The sequence below is a fragment of the Danio aesculapii genome, chromosome 6 (assembly GCF_903798145.1).
Source record: "Danio aesculapii chromosome 6, fDanAes4.1, whole genome shotgun sequence".
Taxonomy (NCBI): Eukaryota; Metazoa; Chordata; class Actinopteri; order Cypriniformes; family Danionidae; genus Danio; species Danio aesculapii.
The window spans coordinates 34350781-34367813 of record NC_079440.1 but is presented as its reverse complement, the minus strand read 5'-3'; the positions used below and the strand labels follow the sequence as shown (position 1 = coordinate 34367813).

Sequence of the window (17033 nt, the reverse complement as noted above, 5' to 3'; positions counted from 1 at the left end):
GTATGAGAACCAATGAGAGCAGTTGTTTCCAGTCCTCTCTATTGAACTGCGCACAGCTGGGGAGGGTTTGTTTACACAACAGCCATGGCAATCAGACTCAATAGTCAACTTCACCGATGATAAAATAAATAGGCTACAGCTTCGACTCTCTAGCTCACTGTTACCATTACAGTATGACGTTTCGATAGCATATTGACTATATTTCCATAATGCCGCGCTCGGAGGAGGAAAGGTTTTATATGACATGCAGGGCTGCTTATCTGTCTGTGTTCAGATCCAGCCTGGTTAATATGACTTCAAAAGATCAGCTGTGCACGGGTGAGCATAAAGCATCTCAGCATATTTATACCTGCACTTTGATCATTAATATAAAGGCTTACTATGACAGACAAGATCAGTAGCACTTGGTTATTAATTACGTTACTTTGTTAATCATAATTCAAGATTCAACATTTAATAGATAATGTGCTTTTAAATATTAGTGTAATGCATTCTTATATGTGGCCACCAAACTTTTTTGGAATTTTGGAAATTGAGATTTATACGTCACCTGAAAGCTGAATAAATAAGCTTTCTATTGATGTTTACTTTGTTTGAATAGGACAATATTTGGTGAGATACAACTATTTGAAATTCTGCAATCTGAGGGTTAAAAAATCTAAATACTGAACCGATCACCATTTAAATTATCTAAATAAAGTGCTTAGCAATGCACATTGCTAATAAAAAATGATATATGTACAGTAGGTGTTCCTTATGCATATGACTTTTACAATAATTATCATAATTATTATTTTATTGCCCCATGCAATGCTTTTTTTGCACATTGTCAAAAACATACCTATGCAACAGGACTGAATAAGAAAAATGAATATTTACTCACCCTTTAGTGGTTCCAAACCTTTATGAGTTTCTTTATTCTGTTGAACACAAAAGAAGATATTTTAAAGAAAGTGTAAAACCTGCATGCATATTAGGAAAAAAACAAATACTATGGAGGTCAATGATTACAGGTTTCCCTTCAAAATATTTTCTTTTGAGTTCAACAGAAGATGGAAAAAAAGTCAAACATGTTTGGATCAAGTAAATAATGAATAAACGATGACAGAATTTGAGAGTTTTGGGCGAACTGCCCCTTTAATAATAACTACACATAATAAGTCGGTAAATAATATGTATGATGTTCATTTATTATTGCTCAGTTCTTCAGCAAGCAGGTAGAAACCCCTCACAGAAAGCTTTAGACAAATACTGGCCACCAGGAACCAAGAAGCTGAATTTTGATGATTTCTGTGAGATACTGAAAAGGGAAAAACCCGCAGAACCAGACCAGCTCATGACGATTTTCAAGAAATTTGACACAAATGGTGATGGGTATATTTCACACGATGAGCTTAGCAGAATCCTTACTTCAGTAAGTGATAAATATTCAATTCTCTTTTTAAAAACATGCATTTATTATGCTTTAATCAATTCAGGCTTTTATTTTGATTTGTTTGTTTTAGTCTGGCGAAAAAATGTCACATAAAGAAGTGGATGAAATCTTTACTTTAGCAGATGTCAACAAAGATGGAAAATTAGACTACGCAGAGGTATGGGTTACACTTTTTTTTCTCCATGAGTAGGGGTGGTTTGTAATAAAAATACCACAATCTGAAATAGAGCAGTTCCATGCAAATGTCAATCTTGCAATGAAAAACAAAAAGTTTTCACTAAATAATGAAACCCTTTCTAAGTTTATACAATTATACAATTATAGTTGATTTACCAAAATTACAAAAGTGCCATTTTCACATGTGACATCCATATCGCAGATGTGTCATTTAAAATGAATCTTTTTCCTCATAAATGCAAAAATGTGAAATAAAATAAAATCAATCATTTTGTTCTGTTATGAACCAACTCTTATCCTTTTGATTAGCATTATTTCTTTGGGGTTGTGCTGTTTAATTCACAGAATTTCTACAAAGTATGTTGCATGCTGTAAACTTGCAGACTTTTTTGTTCACATTCAAAACGCATGCTTTTATTCCTCAAATTCTTTAAAATATGAAAAGAATAATTACAGATTGATATTTTTCTGATCCCATAACTCTGTGGTTGTTTTGGAAAATATAAACAGATGTTTCAATATAATGTTAACATGTACTTTATGTGTAATTGTTCATGTATGTTTTGAGATTTAACTTCAAATGTCACATCCATAATGCTGAAATTGCCCAATAGTCGAGAAGAATTAGACAGGCTGCTGTTCAGTTTTGCAGGCTGCTTGGGTCCACAGTAGAGAAATGTCAGGCTGCAGCGCTGGAGAAGCTCGAGGCTGATGTCAAACTGAAGAGGCAGAACTTTGGCAGCCAGCTGAACACTCCACAGAGCTTAGAGTCTCAACCTGAGCCTTCATCTTTAGAAGTGCAGCACAGAACAGAGATGGAGCCCATGCAGAAGAAAGGTACAATGTAGATTTTTTTTAAAAATGTCAACGCACTTCTTTTTCATTATTGTTTCCCTATATTACCAAAGTCCAGACTAAATGTTTATTGCATGTTATTGTTGTATTAAAATAAGGTCTCCTTATAATGGCATTTCTTTACATTAACATGTTTAAGCGATTTTTATTTTTATTTTTTATTATTTTTTTTATTTTATCTATTTATTATTTAATCATCATCTATTTCAGTGTTTCTCAACCATGTACCTATATGTATATATATACACAGAGGCGTAGCGGACGTTTTAAAAGTGTGTGTGTGTGACATAAATTCATATAATTATTAATCACCTGTTTCTAAATGGTCTGTCTCTAAAAGTGAGGGGACGTATCTCCCCCGTCCCCCACGGTTGCTATGCCCCTGTATATATATATATATATATATATATATATATATATATATATATATATATATATATATATATATATATATATATATATATATATATATATATATATATATATATTCTAATAGTTGTAAAATATTGATGGCTGAGAACATGTAACAAATAAAAAATACAGATTTTTTTTAAGAGCATTGACAGTGACACTAACAGATAATTCACTACTATGAATTTTAGCTTGGTTGTTAGCCTGCACTTTTTTATTTAATTTAGCCTGCTTTTGTGCAACTGAAGGCTAAATTAAGCCAGGATAGTTAAAAAGTCCCAACTTAATCCCTTGTCTTGCTTTACCCCTCAGGTTGGGTTTTATCTTAAAATATGAGGGTACTGTCAGCTCTCACTTATAGGTCAGTTTGCACATATGTGTTTGTTTACAAAGGCAAATAAATAAACACAGTTCAGTTTACATTCTTCAAACTGCGGTCTGTTATATAGTAACTAATGGTTTAGCTATTGATCTCTCCTCATGTGAGATGACAAATGGACTCATTTAGTTTTGTGCCATACATCATAATGTGAGCTCAATAGTGGATTTGTGTGGGGAGGAGGTTTGAAAACCTTTTCATTAAGACAGTCATTTGTCATTATTATTAGTAAGCGCAGGACAAGTAAAGATTTATCAGAAGATTTGCTTTTACTTGGTGGATTTCATATTTAAACTATATATATAAACAATTTTGTCTTTATTGTGTGTTATGTGTATTTTCATTGTATTTGGCAGATCGCTCATTATCCAGACCATCATCAGCTCGCAGTCGACGGTCATCTTCATCCACAGCTATCACCATGGGCACTGGCGGCATTAAGACTGGCAGACTGACAGAACCCAAATCTCTACAGGTACCAAATGCATTGTGGGAGTGCCGTTTATTTTACTACTTAAAATCTGAAGAAGTTCTCGATAAGATTATGCTTGTATTCAATTATATCACATTTTAAATAATAATATTATTAAACAAATCATTTTAAACCATTTGTCTACAAAATGTACTGTAACTGGCTTAGCTTTGTTTAAGTATATTATAATTCTAAAAAATGTTACAGGTTCCTGAAGTGTCTTGAAGCATTAAGATTCACAAATGTTTTTTTTTTTCTTTTCTGGAAATGACATTGGGTCAGAATAACAAATATTTCTATGTGCTGATCTTGAAAATCAGACTTATTCCATGCACCAAATATTGAACAAATTAAAATATTACTATTATGCTGTCTAAAATTATTATAACAATTGCATTTAAAAAAAGTGATAGAAATTGCATGTTTTGTTATTCTGAAAATGCTTCTATATGTATTTTAAATTTAGAAGAAATGTCATCAGTAGTTTGCCGGACAAAAAAGAAAGAATTTTTACAAGGTAACACTTTATTTTGATGATTCATTTGAGTAGTAGACTGTCTACTTAATATAATATACGTTTAACTGACTATAAGAAACTTTGCAAGTACATGTCAACTTACACTAACCCCAATCTAATGAGAATTAGTTGGCATGTTGATGCAATGTAACCTCAATTCCACAAACGGACCATCAAAATAAAGTGTGACCTTTTACACAAATCCATAAGTAATTGTAAAGCAAGAGAAACATCTTAAATGGTTTCACAATTTCTTTTACATATACAGTAGATATTATTAAACAAGTGTGTATTTCAAAATGACATTTTATATTAATAATATATCATTTTATAAATAATATACTTCTTTAATTAAAATTAATTGTGTTTTTAAAGAAGGAAACTTCTGTATGTGAAATGTATTTGTTTAATGAACTCTGCCCTTGATGCATAAATGAGTACAATATTATTTACAGTACATTTGGGATGCAACCTGTCTGAAACTAAACCGTCTGAACAGCTTCCCATCTAGGAATATCCATTTTGCCTACAAGCTAAACTTTGTCCAAGCTCAAGTGCCTTACGGGCAGCTATACATTTGCTGTGTTTTTGTTGTATCGAAGCCTTTTGGTAGCAAATTTTCACCTGGTCGATACGAGTGCAGCTCTGCTATTGATCTCCTTCCCTTTGTTTGCACTCTTTTTGACTTTAACCTCAGCTGGTTTGCTTTACAACTGAAAAATAATGACCGAACTCGTCAAAGCAAAGAGATTGGAAAAAAACTAGATGCTCTTGGGTGAGGAAAGTTCTATCGCCTGCTGCATTACCTGAGCCAGGAGCTTGATAATTGGGTGTAGGGATTGGAAAGGGTCAGGCTGTGCGTTTTTATGGTGGCTCGCGGTCTCTGTGTGAGACTTTAAATTACTGAGGTTTCTGGGAGGTGACAGGGCAGTGTATTAGTCCAGCCGAGTGACCCATCTCCTTGGGACACTACATCAGGGCCTTTTAAAGTAGACATTCGCCTCGGGCGCTTTTCTTCATTTTGATTCGGGGTGGACAAACCACCCAAGTGTTATGATTTGATCCTTAACACGTTTCACAACCCAGCATAAATTCTGGAAGGAAATTGCTTTTGTTGAAGAAGTGTCATTTCAGGAACATGTTTTTAGCACTCGGAAAAGAAGCATAAACCAATTCTAAACATTAAAAGGCCTCTGAGGCACCCGAGGACAAGGTTTATTTCCCAAAACTACTCTCTGATAGGGCTGTTTGTCTCAGATTTTTGATTACTTGGTGATTTAAAGTGTGTTTGATGCAACATTTTAGCTGGACCTTAACAACAGCAGTTAAAAAGAGAACAAAGACTTGTTTTAGACAAGGATTTATGGCCTTCCTCTGGGTTTACTTTTAATTATATTATTAGTGTGTGTGTGTGTGTGTGTGTGTTATGAATTTTGATGATCTGTGTTAAAATGCTGCGTGATACATTTATTATTTATATGCTAAAAACAATCTGTTACCGTTTTGTTCCTCACATGTCTTTGAATGGCTTTGTTTTAGCTAAGATGTGACTATAACGCCACCTTGTGGTTGTATGTTTCTTCTCATGGATTGATTGCCGTTTTTATGATCGTTTTTAAAACGTAGCATGAATTGCAGGCCCGGATTAAGAATTCAGAGGCCCCTGTGCACAATGTCTTGTAAGCCCCCTACCTGGCCACACTCCTATAGTTGAATTAAAAAAATAAGATAACATAATATATTTTTTTAATAAAAATAATCTATAATGTATTGCCCACGTTTTTAGAATTAATGATAAACAGTACATTTCTAGTTTACAAAGATTTAACTTATTTTTAAAGCATTTAAAGCATACTTTAATAAAATACTAATACAACTAGTAAAAATTAATGGATTTTAATATACTTGTTCAAGTTTACTGAAGTAGTACTAAAAATTATATTTATGTTTATTTTTAATGTATAACTTCTATAAATTTATAATGCAAATGATTTGGATATAACACCTCTACAAACCAGTTCCATGAATCTGAGTCCTCCATAATACACACACTTATTAATGATTCCTACTTGTCTGCCTCGTGATGAAGAGTCGGCCAAATTGGGTATGTAGTGAGGGGAAAAAAGAAGAACGTGTTCATCAGACGCTAGGTTTGAACCGGGTTCATGATGCTTATTCCAACGAGGTGTGCTATTTGCACTTAGTCTAAATAGACACTCCAAAATCGACATTTTTCCCCCCTTGCAGGGGCCCCAAGTGTGCATGGGCCCCTGGGCCTGTGCTCATAATGCCCATTGGTTAATCCGGCCCTAATGAATTGTGATGTTTTCTACTATGTTTTGTCACGGATAGGATTGGCATCATACTTTTATGAGAGGCTGTTTTTATCTGGAAGACGATGGAGCGATTGTTTCTCTCCAGTATCGCCTCCATGTCCCACAAACTACCAGTGTCTACCTGACCATACGACCCCTCAACCTTAGCCCGATTCCTGGTAAGTTTATTGCACCAACACATACAGCTAAAGACCAAAGTTGTCAAACGTACAATTATTTGTTATTTAAAATACCTAAATAATATTGATTGTTATAGTATATTTAAATTTGTGTGTATTGCACGCTGCAGACAACCCTTCACCCTGGATGTGTGTGGACACAGCTCTATATGTGCTGACAGGAAATGAGACAAAAGAAGATTCAAACATGGTTTGCTTTACTGAGTTAAGGGATAAGGAGGTAAGTTAACGTATTACTGTATATCTCCTTCCTGTCTGAATTTGAAATGATGTGAATGTTTCTGCTTGTGTTTAATGAGTTTTTTCTATCCATGACATATTGTAAGAGGGTAATATTGAAAGAATATATATATATATATATATATATATATATAATTGTGTTGAAATGTAATATAAATGTAATTCCAACACAGATTTCTTGCTAAAATACACAAATATACATACATTTCACACACTTTCCATTCCTGCTGTCAACTAATTCATTATCTAAAGGGGTAGTTTACCCAAAAGTGAAAATTTATTGTTAAATTCCTTTATGTTGGTGACTTCTTTTTCTCCAGTTGAACATTTAAAGAAGACTTTTCAATAAAGTAATAAATAAATATTCATTTTTAATAAATACACAGTAAACAGCTACTGGCACTTTGAAAGTTAAAAAAAATGTATACAGGTACCACAACTTGGAGATACACAAACCAAACACAAAGCATGTGCAAGAAACAATATTTACATTATTATTACCTTTAATAGCTTAAAAGATGTTTTTGTGTCAGTATCAATTTAAATTAAGAGCAGTCAATTTATGTGTAAAGAAAGTATATTTAGTATTTCCTTTTTTACACTTATTTATGTGTTGTCATTACTCTATTGGAGTTGAGTATGCACCCTATACGTACACTTGCTGTTCATTTGTGTGACACTTGAATACTTTAATGTTTGCAGACTGTTTAGGCATGGTATAAGATTCTGAATGTATGATAACCTTGAATGAAAATATTACGGTTTCACGGTATTGTGATTACTGCTCTAAAATGTATTCTTTTTAAATGTCTGGTAAAAAGCTAAAACCTTTTTCACCTTTGAACACAATAAATTTTATTTTGAGAAACATTTAAAATATTTTGGAACAGTAAACACGTCAGGATAAATAATTAAAATCATTCATTGACTTCTGCTGTCTTCATTAATTTAAAAAACAGATTTCTTTACAATTTAAAACGGCATCTTTGGATATTTTTTTCTGCTGGAGATGCTGTTGTCCTAAAAAAACAAAAAAAATTAAATAAAAAAAAACATAGAAATACCTTAGGAACGGTATTGCAGAAAATTCTGACTGTTTTAAAATCTTGACTTTTCCCTTGAAAACGATTATCGTCAGATGCCTAAGACTGTTAGCTATGTTTCTCTTCTGTTAAAGCCACAAAAAGAAAATTAGCATTGGGGATGTTTGCTTGTGTGTTTGTTTTTGTTGTTGACTGTTGTTTTTCTGTTTTGTGCAAATTTATAAAAAAAAAATTCCCATGAATAACGTGTTTTAAAAAAAAGGAAGGTATATTAAATGCAAACAAAACATCGACTTTAATGTTTCAAATATATTTTATGAAAATAAAATAACAATATCTGGGTGAAAATAAATAAAGTCGCTGAACATAAATTGAAAATACAAAAATATTTTTAAACACAAATACATGCGCATACAGTGGCAAAAACGTTTGACGTAAAATGTTGGCTCATTTAAATTGTAATCATATTATCATATTTTAAAACAGCAAATATGATATGTGTCCTGTGCGAATAGAGGTTTCTGTGGAGGGGAGAGCTCAGCGCTGGTTCATATCTGCTTATGCCCTTCACCACCGGCTGCAGACTGAAGAGGACGCGGAAGAACAGCACTAAAACTGCTCAACTAGTCAACCGCATGCAGTCTGGAGAGCTGGAGCTAACCAAACAGTTCAAGTTAGTCAATTCTAATCTTAAACCCTGACATATTTAGAGTGAGGTTTAGGTCGGGGGCCCAATAAAAGTTCACTTTGTTTAATACTACATGTGCAAAGATGCTGTACTGTTTTGTTCCACAGGGCGGTGTTGTCTGACATCTTTGAAGTGATTGATTTGGATGGCAGTGGTCTGCTGAGTCTAGAAGAATACAATTTCTTTGAGCAGAGAACCAGTGGAGAGAAATGTGACGAGGATGCGTGGGCCATCTGTAAAGGTGCTTGTGTAAATACACTCTGGATATAAAGTTAACACAGTAGAGTCAGACTTTTTTTTACAACCGCAACAATCAAATAACGCAACAAATTCATTGTCTGTTTCTGAAAGGGGTAGTTTACCCAAAAATGAAAGTTGCTGTTAATTTATTTTATGTTGGTGACTTTTTTCTTCATCTTTAGTTGAACATTTAAAGAAGACATTTAGCTTAAACTAAAAAAAGTCAAAAGCTACCGGTACTTTAAGATTAAAATAAAATGTGTACAGACAAAACAGACCTAATACTTGCAGATCTTGGAGATATATAAAGCAAAAATTTGGTATTATTATATTGTTATTATTTAATTTTAATTATTTAACTTTAATACACAGACTTAACAAAAAATTCTGAAATATTTTGTTAAATGTTCTACGAAAGAAGAAAGTCCCCTACAAAGAAAGTCTTTACTTCCTGGCAATGAGTAAATTAAGAGAATATTTGGGTGGGTATACAAAGATACCTATCACAAATACTGCTGTAAAACAGTTACAGTGTATTTCTAATTGAATTAACTTAAACTGAACTGTAAAAATAAAACCAACAGTGAGTACTGAAATTTAAGAAATAGTCTATTTAATTAAGCCCTAAATGGGGGGTTTGCTTCCCAAAAAAAGTCCTTTTCCAGATTTTTTAAGTGTTTTTATATTGTTGTCCAAAAAAATCACTCGCTTATTCTAAAGTGATTTACTCTTTCCAAATATGCCCAATAATTTAGTTTTTCTTGAAGACGTAAATATTCGGAATGTTGGATTCTTTTCTAATACCATGCAGTCCTACAGTAATATTTCTGAAAAAGCATGAACCTGACCTTTATCTGCTTACTCAAATCTCAGATGACCCAGACAGTGATTCATTTTTTTATGAATCGTAAAAATACTGAGTCTGGGCCATGAGCCCAGAGACTGTAGTGTACACTGTGCATTTTTAAAAGATTATCTAAAATGTATAATAAAATGAGAAAATACCACTACAGTCTGTTAAAAGAGTTTTCTTAATTTAAATGAGTAGAGGCCTGTATCCTGAAGCAGTTTTCCGTACATCACGACACAATTGATTTATTTGGCTATTCTTAAAACAGCATTGCATCTTTAATAGCATTGCTTCAATCCAAATTAAATAAGTCACTTCCAATCCAGCAGTTGTTTTCATAACATTATTTCTTGTCATACAGAAAACTTTGACACTAAGAAAAATGAATTAACTAGACAAGGTTTCTTGGAGCTTAACCTTATGGAGGCGAATGATCGCGAGGGAGACCCCAGTGACTTGTGGCTCACCCTGGAGGCCATGGGCTACAACCACAGCTTGGAGATGGTGGAGGTAAGAAAGTCTTCAAGCTTTTATTCTTGAGAAACAACTTGTGATTTCAGCTAATTAAAACAAGGGTTTTTAACCATATAAAACTTTTTGGCAAGGATTTGGAGAACACATTTACTATTACTATTACACACATACTATTGACATTACATCACATATCTTTTTAAATAACTTCTCTGTGTCATTAGACTGATTTTGTTTTGGAAGGTCTTCTAGAAAACATTGCTGCAGCCTCTCTTTTTAAACAGTGTTTGAAATCATTCGTTCAGGGCTCTGGGTTTTATAAGCCCCTGCTTTCTGAGCATCTTCTCTGCTTTGATTGGTCAGATGGCCTACCTGTTGTGATGGATCTATTGCTTACAGCATGTGCCAGAAATAGAAATTAAAAGCACTTAAGATTATTTCATTTTCAGCTGCAGAGGCTTCCTATAGATTTGTATACACTCCAAAAATTATTTAGGTATAACAAATAAGATTTATGTATTCAGCTTACCTATCAAATGTCCATCCATTTGGATTAAACACATTTAACATAACTGAACTAATAAGCTTTATGTGATTTGATATTTGTCAGTTAAACATAAATAAAACAAATAAGAACAAGATTTATGTATTTATATCAATAATTCCAATGTGTTTTAAATGCTTCTTATCAATTCATCTATTGTGTGGAGTATGGAGCTGCATCAATTTGGCCCCCGAATATTAAGTAAACCAATCTCATAGAATTTACTAACTGGGTTTTTACAGCTAGATATATTTATACCATATTCATTGCTTTGAACCGATTAAATAGTATTCGATTTTAACAGATTAAGATTCATTCTAAGGAATCTTACAACATACAGTTGAAGTCAGAATTATTAGCCCCCCTGAATTATTAGCACCCCTGTTTATTTTTTTCCCCAATTTCTGTTTAACGGAGAGAAACAGTTTTCAACACATTTCTAAACATAATAGTTTTTAAAACTCATTTCTAATAAACAATTTATTTTATCTTTGCCATGATGACAGTAAATAATATTTGAGTAGATATTTTTCAAGACACTTGTATATAGCTTAAAGTGACATTTAAAGGCTTAACTTGGTTAATTAGGTTAACTTGGCAAGTTAGGGTAGTTAGACATGTTATTGTATTATGATGTATTGTTCTGTGTAGACTATCGTAAAAAAAAAATTAGCTTAAAGGGGCTAATAATTTTGAACTTAAAATGGATTTAAAAAAATTAAAAACTGCTTTCATTCTAGCCGAAATAAATAAATCAGACTTTCTCCAAAAGAAAAAATATTATCAGATATACTGTGAAAATTTTCTTGCTCTGTTAAACATCATTTGGGAAATATTAAAAAAAGAAAAAAATCAAAGGGGGGCTAATAATTGTGACTCAACTGTATGTGACTTCAACTCAAATGACAAATTAAAATAAAACCAAAAGCTTACAAACAGTTAATGATCAACTTGATCATGATTATTTTCTTTTTTTGAGTGATACAAACAGAAGCAAGGGTGTTGGTTTTAGTGTAACAGTTGAGTCCTCGTGCAACTGTAAATGCTTGTCAAGTTGATATGCTGTAGCTTAACAGAAAACAGTGTAATTTTCAACAACAGAAGCCAAACTCTTTCAGGCTTCGGCAACAACTATAGTCTTTGATGTTCAAAGCTGATTTTGTTTTTGGGCATCCAATAAAAGCCAAAACTATATAACTGTGCAGGAGTTAAATCTGGAAATGCTGATGAATCCTATTCAGGTAAAGTTGGTTTTATAATCACACATTTATTCAGTTTTGAACAGTGACAATTTCTCTTTTATCATATTGGCCCTATATTATATGCTACTGTAAATATTCAGTCTTCAATCACATGTAAGTATGACTTTATAAACAAACAAACAACATAACATCAAACAACATAAGGACTATTTAATTGACTGTTAATAATGTTGTACTTTTTAGTCATTAGCTGCTAATATGACTTCCCTATTTAGAATTTGCAAACAATACTTTTCTGAAATGATATTGTTAAAGAGAAAGTCAGAATGTGCGAATATAAAACCAACTTTACCCCAACATAAATCATTTCAAAAAGTTCAGACTCATAGTTAACTCGATTGTTTCTGGATTTTGATCTTCAAGTCTTTTTGGAAACCACCGCATTACACACTACATAAAAGATAATATCAGTAAAAGCGTAATAGGAGCGCTTTCATCTTGATGTGTGTGTTCTTCTTTTCCCCCGACAGTCCTGCCCATTTGTCATTGACGTCTACTGTGAGGATGTCAAAGCAACTCTTCAGGCAGTTCATTTGGATTCTGGGATCAAGATGTTGAATTCTGCTGTACAGAGATCCATCACATCTAAAGCAGAGGCTAGAGCTCTGAAGGGCCATGAGAATGTGCTGGTTTACACATACAAAGGAGAGAGCAGGATTTCATCGGTCATTGCTAATAAGGTTGGTTGGTTAATGTATTTATTTTTTTGTTTGTTTTTTTATGTGAATAATTAATTTGGGTTGAAAATCAATGCATGAGATCTGTTTCTCAGTTAAAAAGCCTTTAAGAAGTATCAGTAGGCCTCACATTTGTGCTTTTTGCACTTAACATTCACTGAAAATAGCACAAATAAGTAAACCTCCTGTTGTTTGGAAAGCTTTATAAAGAAAGGAGGATGAACATGAGTCGAATTTCAATGTCCTGATCTGCCATTATATAGACAAAGTCAGTTCAAAGACACGTTCAGCAGATGGAAGGAAATTGAAACTGCAGTATTTAGTGGTCCTAATTCCGAGATTAGTTCTGGTAAAAGTTTGATTTTTTTTTCATTGAATTTACTTCAAGGCTGCATATGTTTATAAAGAGACCGCAGGGGAGGGGGTGGGGGTAGTTGAATTGATATATGCCATTATATTGTTAATTCAGCCTGTATTCTTTGTTAATTTAAAAAATGTACTGGCAGTTTATTACAAGGTTTTTATACCATAATATACAGCACCAACCTAAACAATATATCACTTTAAGCTATTAAAAATGTTCATAAAAGTCCCTTCTTTGAGAAAAAAGGCTGCATACAGTATGTTTGATTGACAAAAATACAAATATGTGAATTATTATTGCAGTTTATAATAATTATTTTCCATTTTAAATACATATTTAAATGAATTTTGCCTTAAAGTCAGTGTCTGTCATGTGATTCTTCAGAAATCATTTTAATATACTGATTTGATGCTCAATCAATACACAGCGTGATACATTTAAAGAATGTTAAAAAAGACCATTTTTTATCAATCATTTTATCAATTTAAAGCATCCTCACAGAATAATAGATTTGTTTGGTACTTTTGTGTATATTTTACTGTGCATATACAGTCAGGTCCATAAATATTAGGACATTGACACAATTCTAACATTTTTGGCTCTATACACCAACACAATAGATTTGAAATTAAATTTATTTTGAAGCTTCAAATGAAGATGTGCTTTAACTGCAGACTGTCAGCTTCAATTTGAGGGTATTTACATCCAAATCAGGTGATAGGTGTAGGAATTACAACAGTTTGCATATGGCCTCCCACTTTTTAAGGGTCCAAAAGTAACTGGACAGAACAATAATCATAAATCAAACTTTCACTTTTTAATACTTGGTTGTAAATTTTTTGCAGTCAATTACAGCCTGAAGTCTGGAATGCATAGACATCACCAGACGCTGGGTTTCATCCCTGGTGATTCTCTGCCAGGCCTTTACTGCAACTGTCTTTAGTTCCTGCTTATTCTTTTTTTCCCTTCAGTTTTGTCTTGAGCAAGTGAAATGCATACTCAATCAGATTCAGCTCAGGTGATTGACTTGGCCATTGCATAACATTCCACCCTTTCCCTTCAAAAACGCTTTCTGGATCATTCTCCATCTGCTCTGTGAAGCGCTTTCCAATAAGTTCTGAAGTATTTGGCTGAATATGAGCAGAAAATATTGCCCGAAACACTTCAGAATTCATCCACGCCTAATGTTTTTGCTGTCTCTCTGTTTATTTTGTTTTGTTTTGTTCAGCCTAATTATGGCTTGCTTGACCAATAGTGACAGCTCTTTGGATCTCATGTTAAGAGTTGACAGCAACAGATTCCAAATGCAAATAGCACACTTGAAATGAACTCTGGACATTTTATCTGCTCATTGTAATTGGGATAATGAGGGAATAACACACACCTGACCATGGAACAGCTGAGAAGCCAATTGTCCCATTACTTTTGGTCCCTTAACAAGTGGGAGGCACATACGCAACTTATTGTAATTCCTACACCGTTCAACTGATTTGGATGCAAATACGCTCAAATTAAAGCTGACAGTCTGCAGTTAAAGCACATCTTGGTTGTTTCGTTTCAAATCCATTGTGTTGGAGTATAGAGCCAAAAATGTTAGAATTGTGTCGATGTGCCAATATTCACAGACCTGACTGTATGTCACATTTCCTATACTTTTGTTAAGTAATGATTATAAAACTTTACATCTGCAGTGTTTTCACTGATTTTGATGTTTTTTTTTCATTTATATATCCATCTCTCTTGCTACTATAGTCCAATCAGAAGGTGACGGTGCACATCAACAATGAGCAAAGCAAAAACTCTGTGAGCAGCAGAGGCATGAGTGTGTTTGCAGTGGAAGTTCCTGCTAGAACTAAAATGGTAAGAGTTTTACCTCAACACCACTTCACTCTCAAAATGAAAACATTCAGCTTGTTTTGTTTTTCATGATAGGGTGCGTTTCATGCTGTTTCACATTCTCAATTAGAACAAATAAAAACCAAACTAAAGTGTGGCTTGTTAAATAGACAGACACTTAAATGTGTATATAAACTGAATATATTTAATGCTTTGTGTCTTGTTTTGGTCTCTGTTCAGGTTTGTCAGCACGTCATGGCATTAAATGATCAACAGGAATGGACTTACAACTGCACTGAGAGCATTATACCAAGTTTGTAAATGCTGCAGTAGTGACATTTATTATGAGGCAACAAAGAAAGTAGTAACATAATATGGGTTGCTTGTTATGATTATTGCAAACATTTTTTATAATAATTTTTAGAAGCCGTCTTTGTTTATTGTTCCTTTCAGCAAAATGCAATCATGATTTTCATTTGTTTTTGTAAATAAAGCGTTTATATTTTCTTTTTATTTGTTATGCATTTTTATTATTTGTTATTTTTTTAATGTAATTATTTATTTGCTTTCTGTTAGCATTGTGCAAGTTGCTTCAAGAGATTGTGTGCTCTCCTCTAATGAATTTGCGTAAGTTTCAAGCCAGGTGATTTTTAAACTATGCTGTCACAGTAGTCTGAATTTGATCTAGTTTTACCTCGAGGGCTGAAACTGTATTTATAAAGTCGGCTGAGTCCTCATAGGAGTTTGGCAATGGCCGTCATGCTAAATTCCTTGCCTTTGTCTCCCTTCGATTCTGTTCTCTGCTCCTTTTTGCTCAGTTTAGCAGATTTTTTGCCATAATTCGCAGTTCAGTTTTGTACTATAAAGATATTGTCCACTTGAAAGCAACGGTAGAATAGAACATAGGTTTAAAGTAAATAAAAAGTGAAAAGGTATGAGAGTAAACGTGTGTCTACTCTATCACTCTTCCCCCGGAAGTCCTGTAATTATTTATTTAAATTGGATAGAAGGAATTTCAGACTATCTTTTTATTTGTGTTGACAGCTTGGTTGCATATATAAACATACTCAAATGGGAATCTGTAAACTAAATGGTTATATTAAATTCAAAGATGTTATTAAATGTGGCTGAATCAACCTAAATACATATATATCTTTATGATTGATTATATTTTTTTATTATTTATAACCTAGTTCATGTTGACATTACAAGTTGTGTAAGTTTGTGTAAATAAATGCATTATACTGGCAGAGAGTACAGTCCAAATTCCAGAGTGTTATACACACAGACCTAAATTTTATTCGCCCTTGGCCTTTAGCACCACTTGTAGGTTTAAGCTTCTATTTTTAACTTTCAGTCAATTATTTTGCCCTTTGACTTTCATTACTGTAACTGTAGAACAAGGCACTAAAGGTCACATGACATGTGAGGAGTATTTAAACTGCGTTGCTTTTCTCTTCATCTCACTCACCAACAAACTTGACTTCACTCCGAACATTGAGATTCATATGTTATTTAATTGTGATACAATCTCTTTATCTTGCATTTGAGACATTAATTTTCAGCATGGCTTTTAACCTCTATTTGTCAAAGAAACCTGCAACATCATGATAGCATGCAGACTTTGCATCATTGTAAACTTTGTTCTCCTTTGAATGGATTCTGGGCGAAACTTTGATGCAATGTACAAACAAAACTCTGACCCAGAGCTCTAGCTTTCCAAACTAAACTTTCATCGGACCCCTACATTTTTTTCACAACAGGCCAAAACAGTAGGTGCTTGAATGTAGTCTGTGTGTGTGTGAAATGTGTTTTATATGATGCTAAAATCATTTAGAAAACGTTATATTTAGGTCAGTTGGCATTTCTGTGTGGAGTTTGCATGTTCTCCCCGTGTTCATGTGGGTTTCCTCCAGGAGCTCTTGTTTCCCCCACAGTCCAAAGACATGCGCTGTAGGTGAATTGGGTAAGCTAAATTGTCCATAGTGTATGTGTGTAAATGAGAGTGTATGGGTGTTTCCCAGTGATGGGTTGCAGCTGGACGGGCATCTGCTGCA

At 33.4% G+C, this 17033-nt stretch overlaps 1 protein-coding gene across 1 annotated transcript; it reads left to right on the top strand.

Moving 5' to 3' along the window:
• The first annotated feature begins 64 nt into the window (after positions 1-64).
• LOC130230803 (EF-hand calcium-binding domain-containing protein 7-like) lies at positions 65-15489 on the top strand. The gene is made up of 13 exons (XM_056460043.1): positions 65-318; positions 1203-1414; positions 1506-1592; positions 2257-2449; positions 3614-3732; positions 6599-6740; positions 6872-6981; positions 8560-8717; positions 8840-8973; positions 10184-10332; positions 12570-12779; positions 14893-15000; positions 15217-15489. Exons 1-13 carry the CDS (start codon positions 210-212, stop codon positions 15295-15297), a joined length of 1812 nt encoding a protein of 603 aa, XP_056316018.1. The 5' UTR covers positions 65-209; the 3' UTR covers positions 15298-15489.
• The last annotated feature ends 1544 nt before the right edge of the window (positions 15490-17033 follow it).

What these genes read in the sequence shown, in the direction of transcription:
- LOC130230803 (XM_056460043.1), top strand. Translation starts at nt 210, where the DNA reads ATGCCGCGCTCGGAGGAGGAAAGGTTTTATATGACATGCAGGGCTGCT. An exon ending in GAAAATTAGACTACGCAGAG is followed by an intron (nt 1,593 to 2,256) that starts GTATGGGTTACA and finishes GCTGCTGTTCAG; the next exon opens with TTTTGCAGGCTGCTTGGGTC. An exon ending in CAGAACCCAAATCTCTACAG is followed by an intron (nt 3,733 to 6,598) that starts GTACCAAATGCA and finishes TGTCACGGATAG; the next exon opens with GATTGGCATCATACTTTTAT.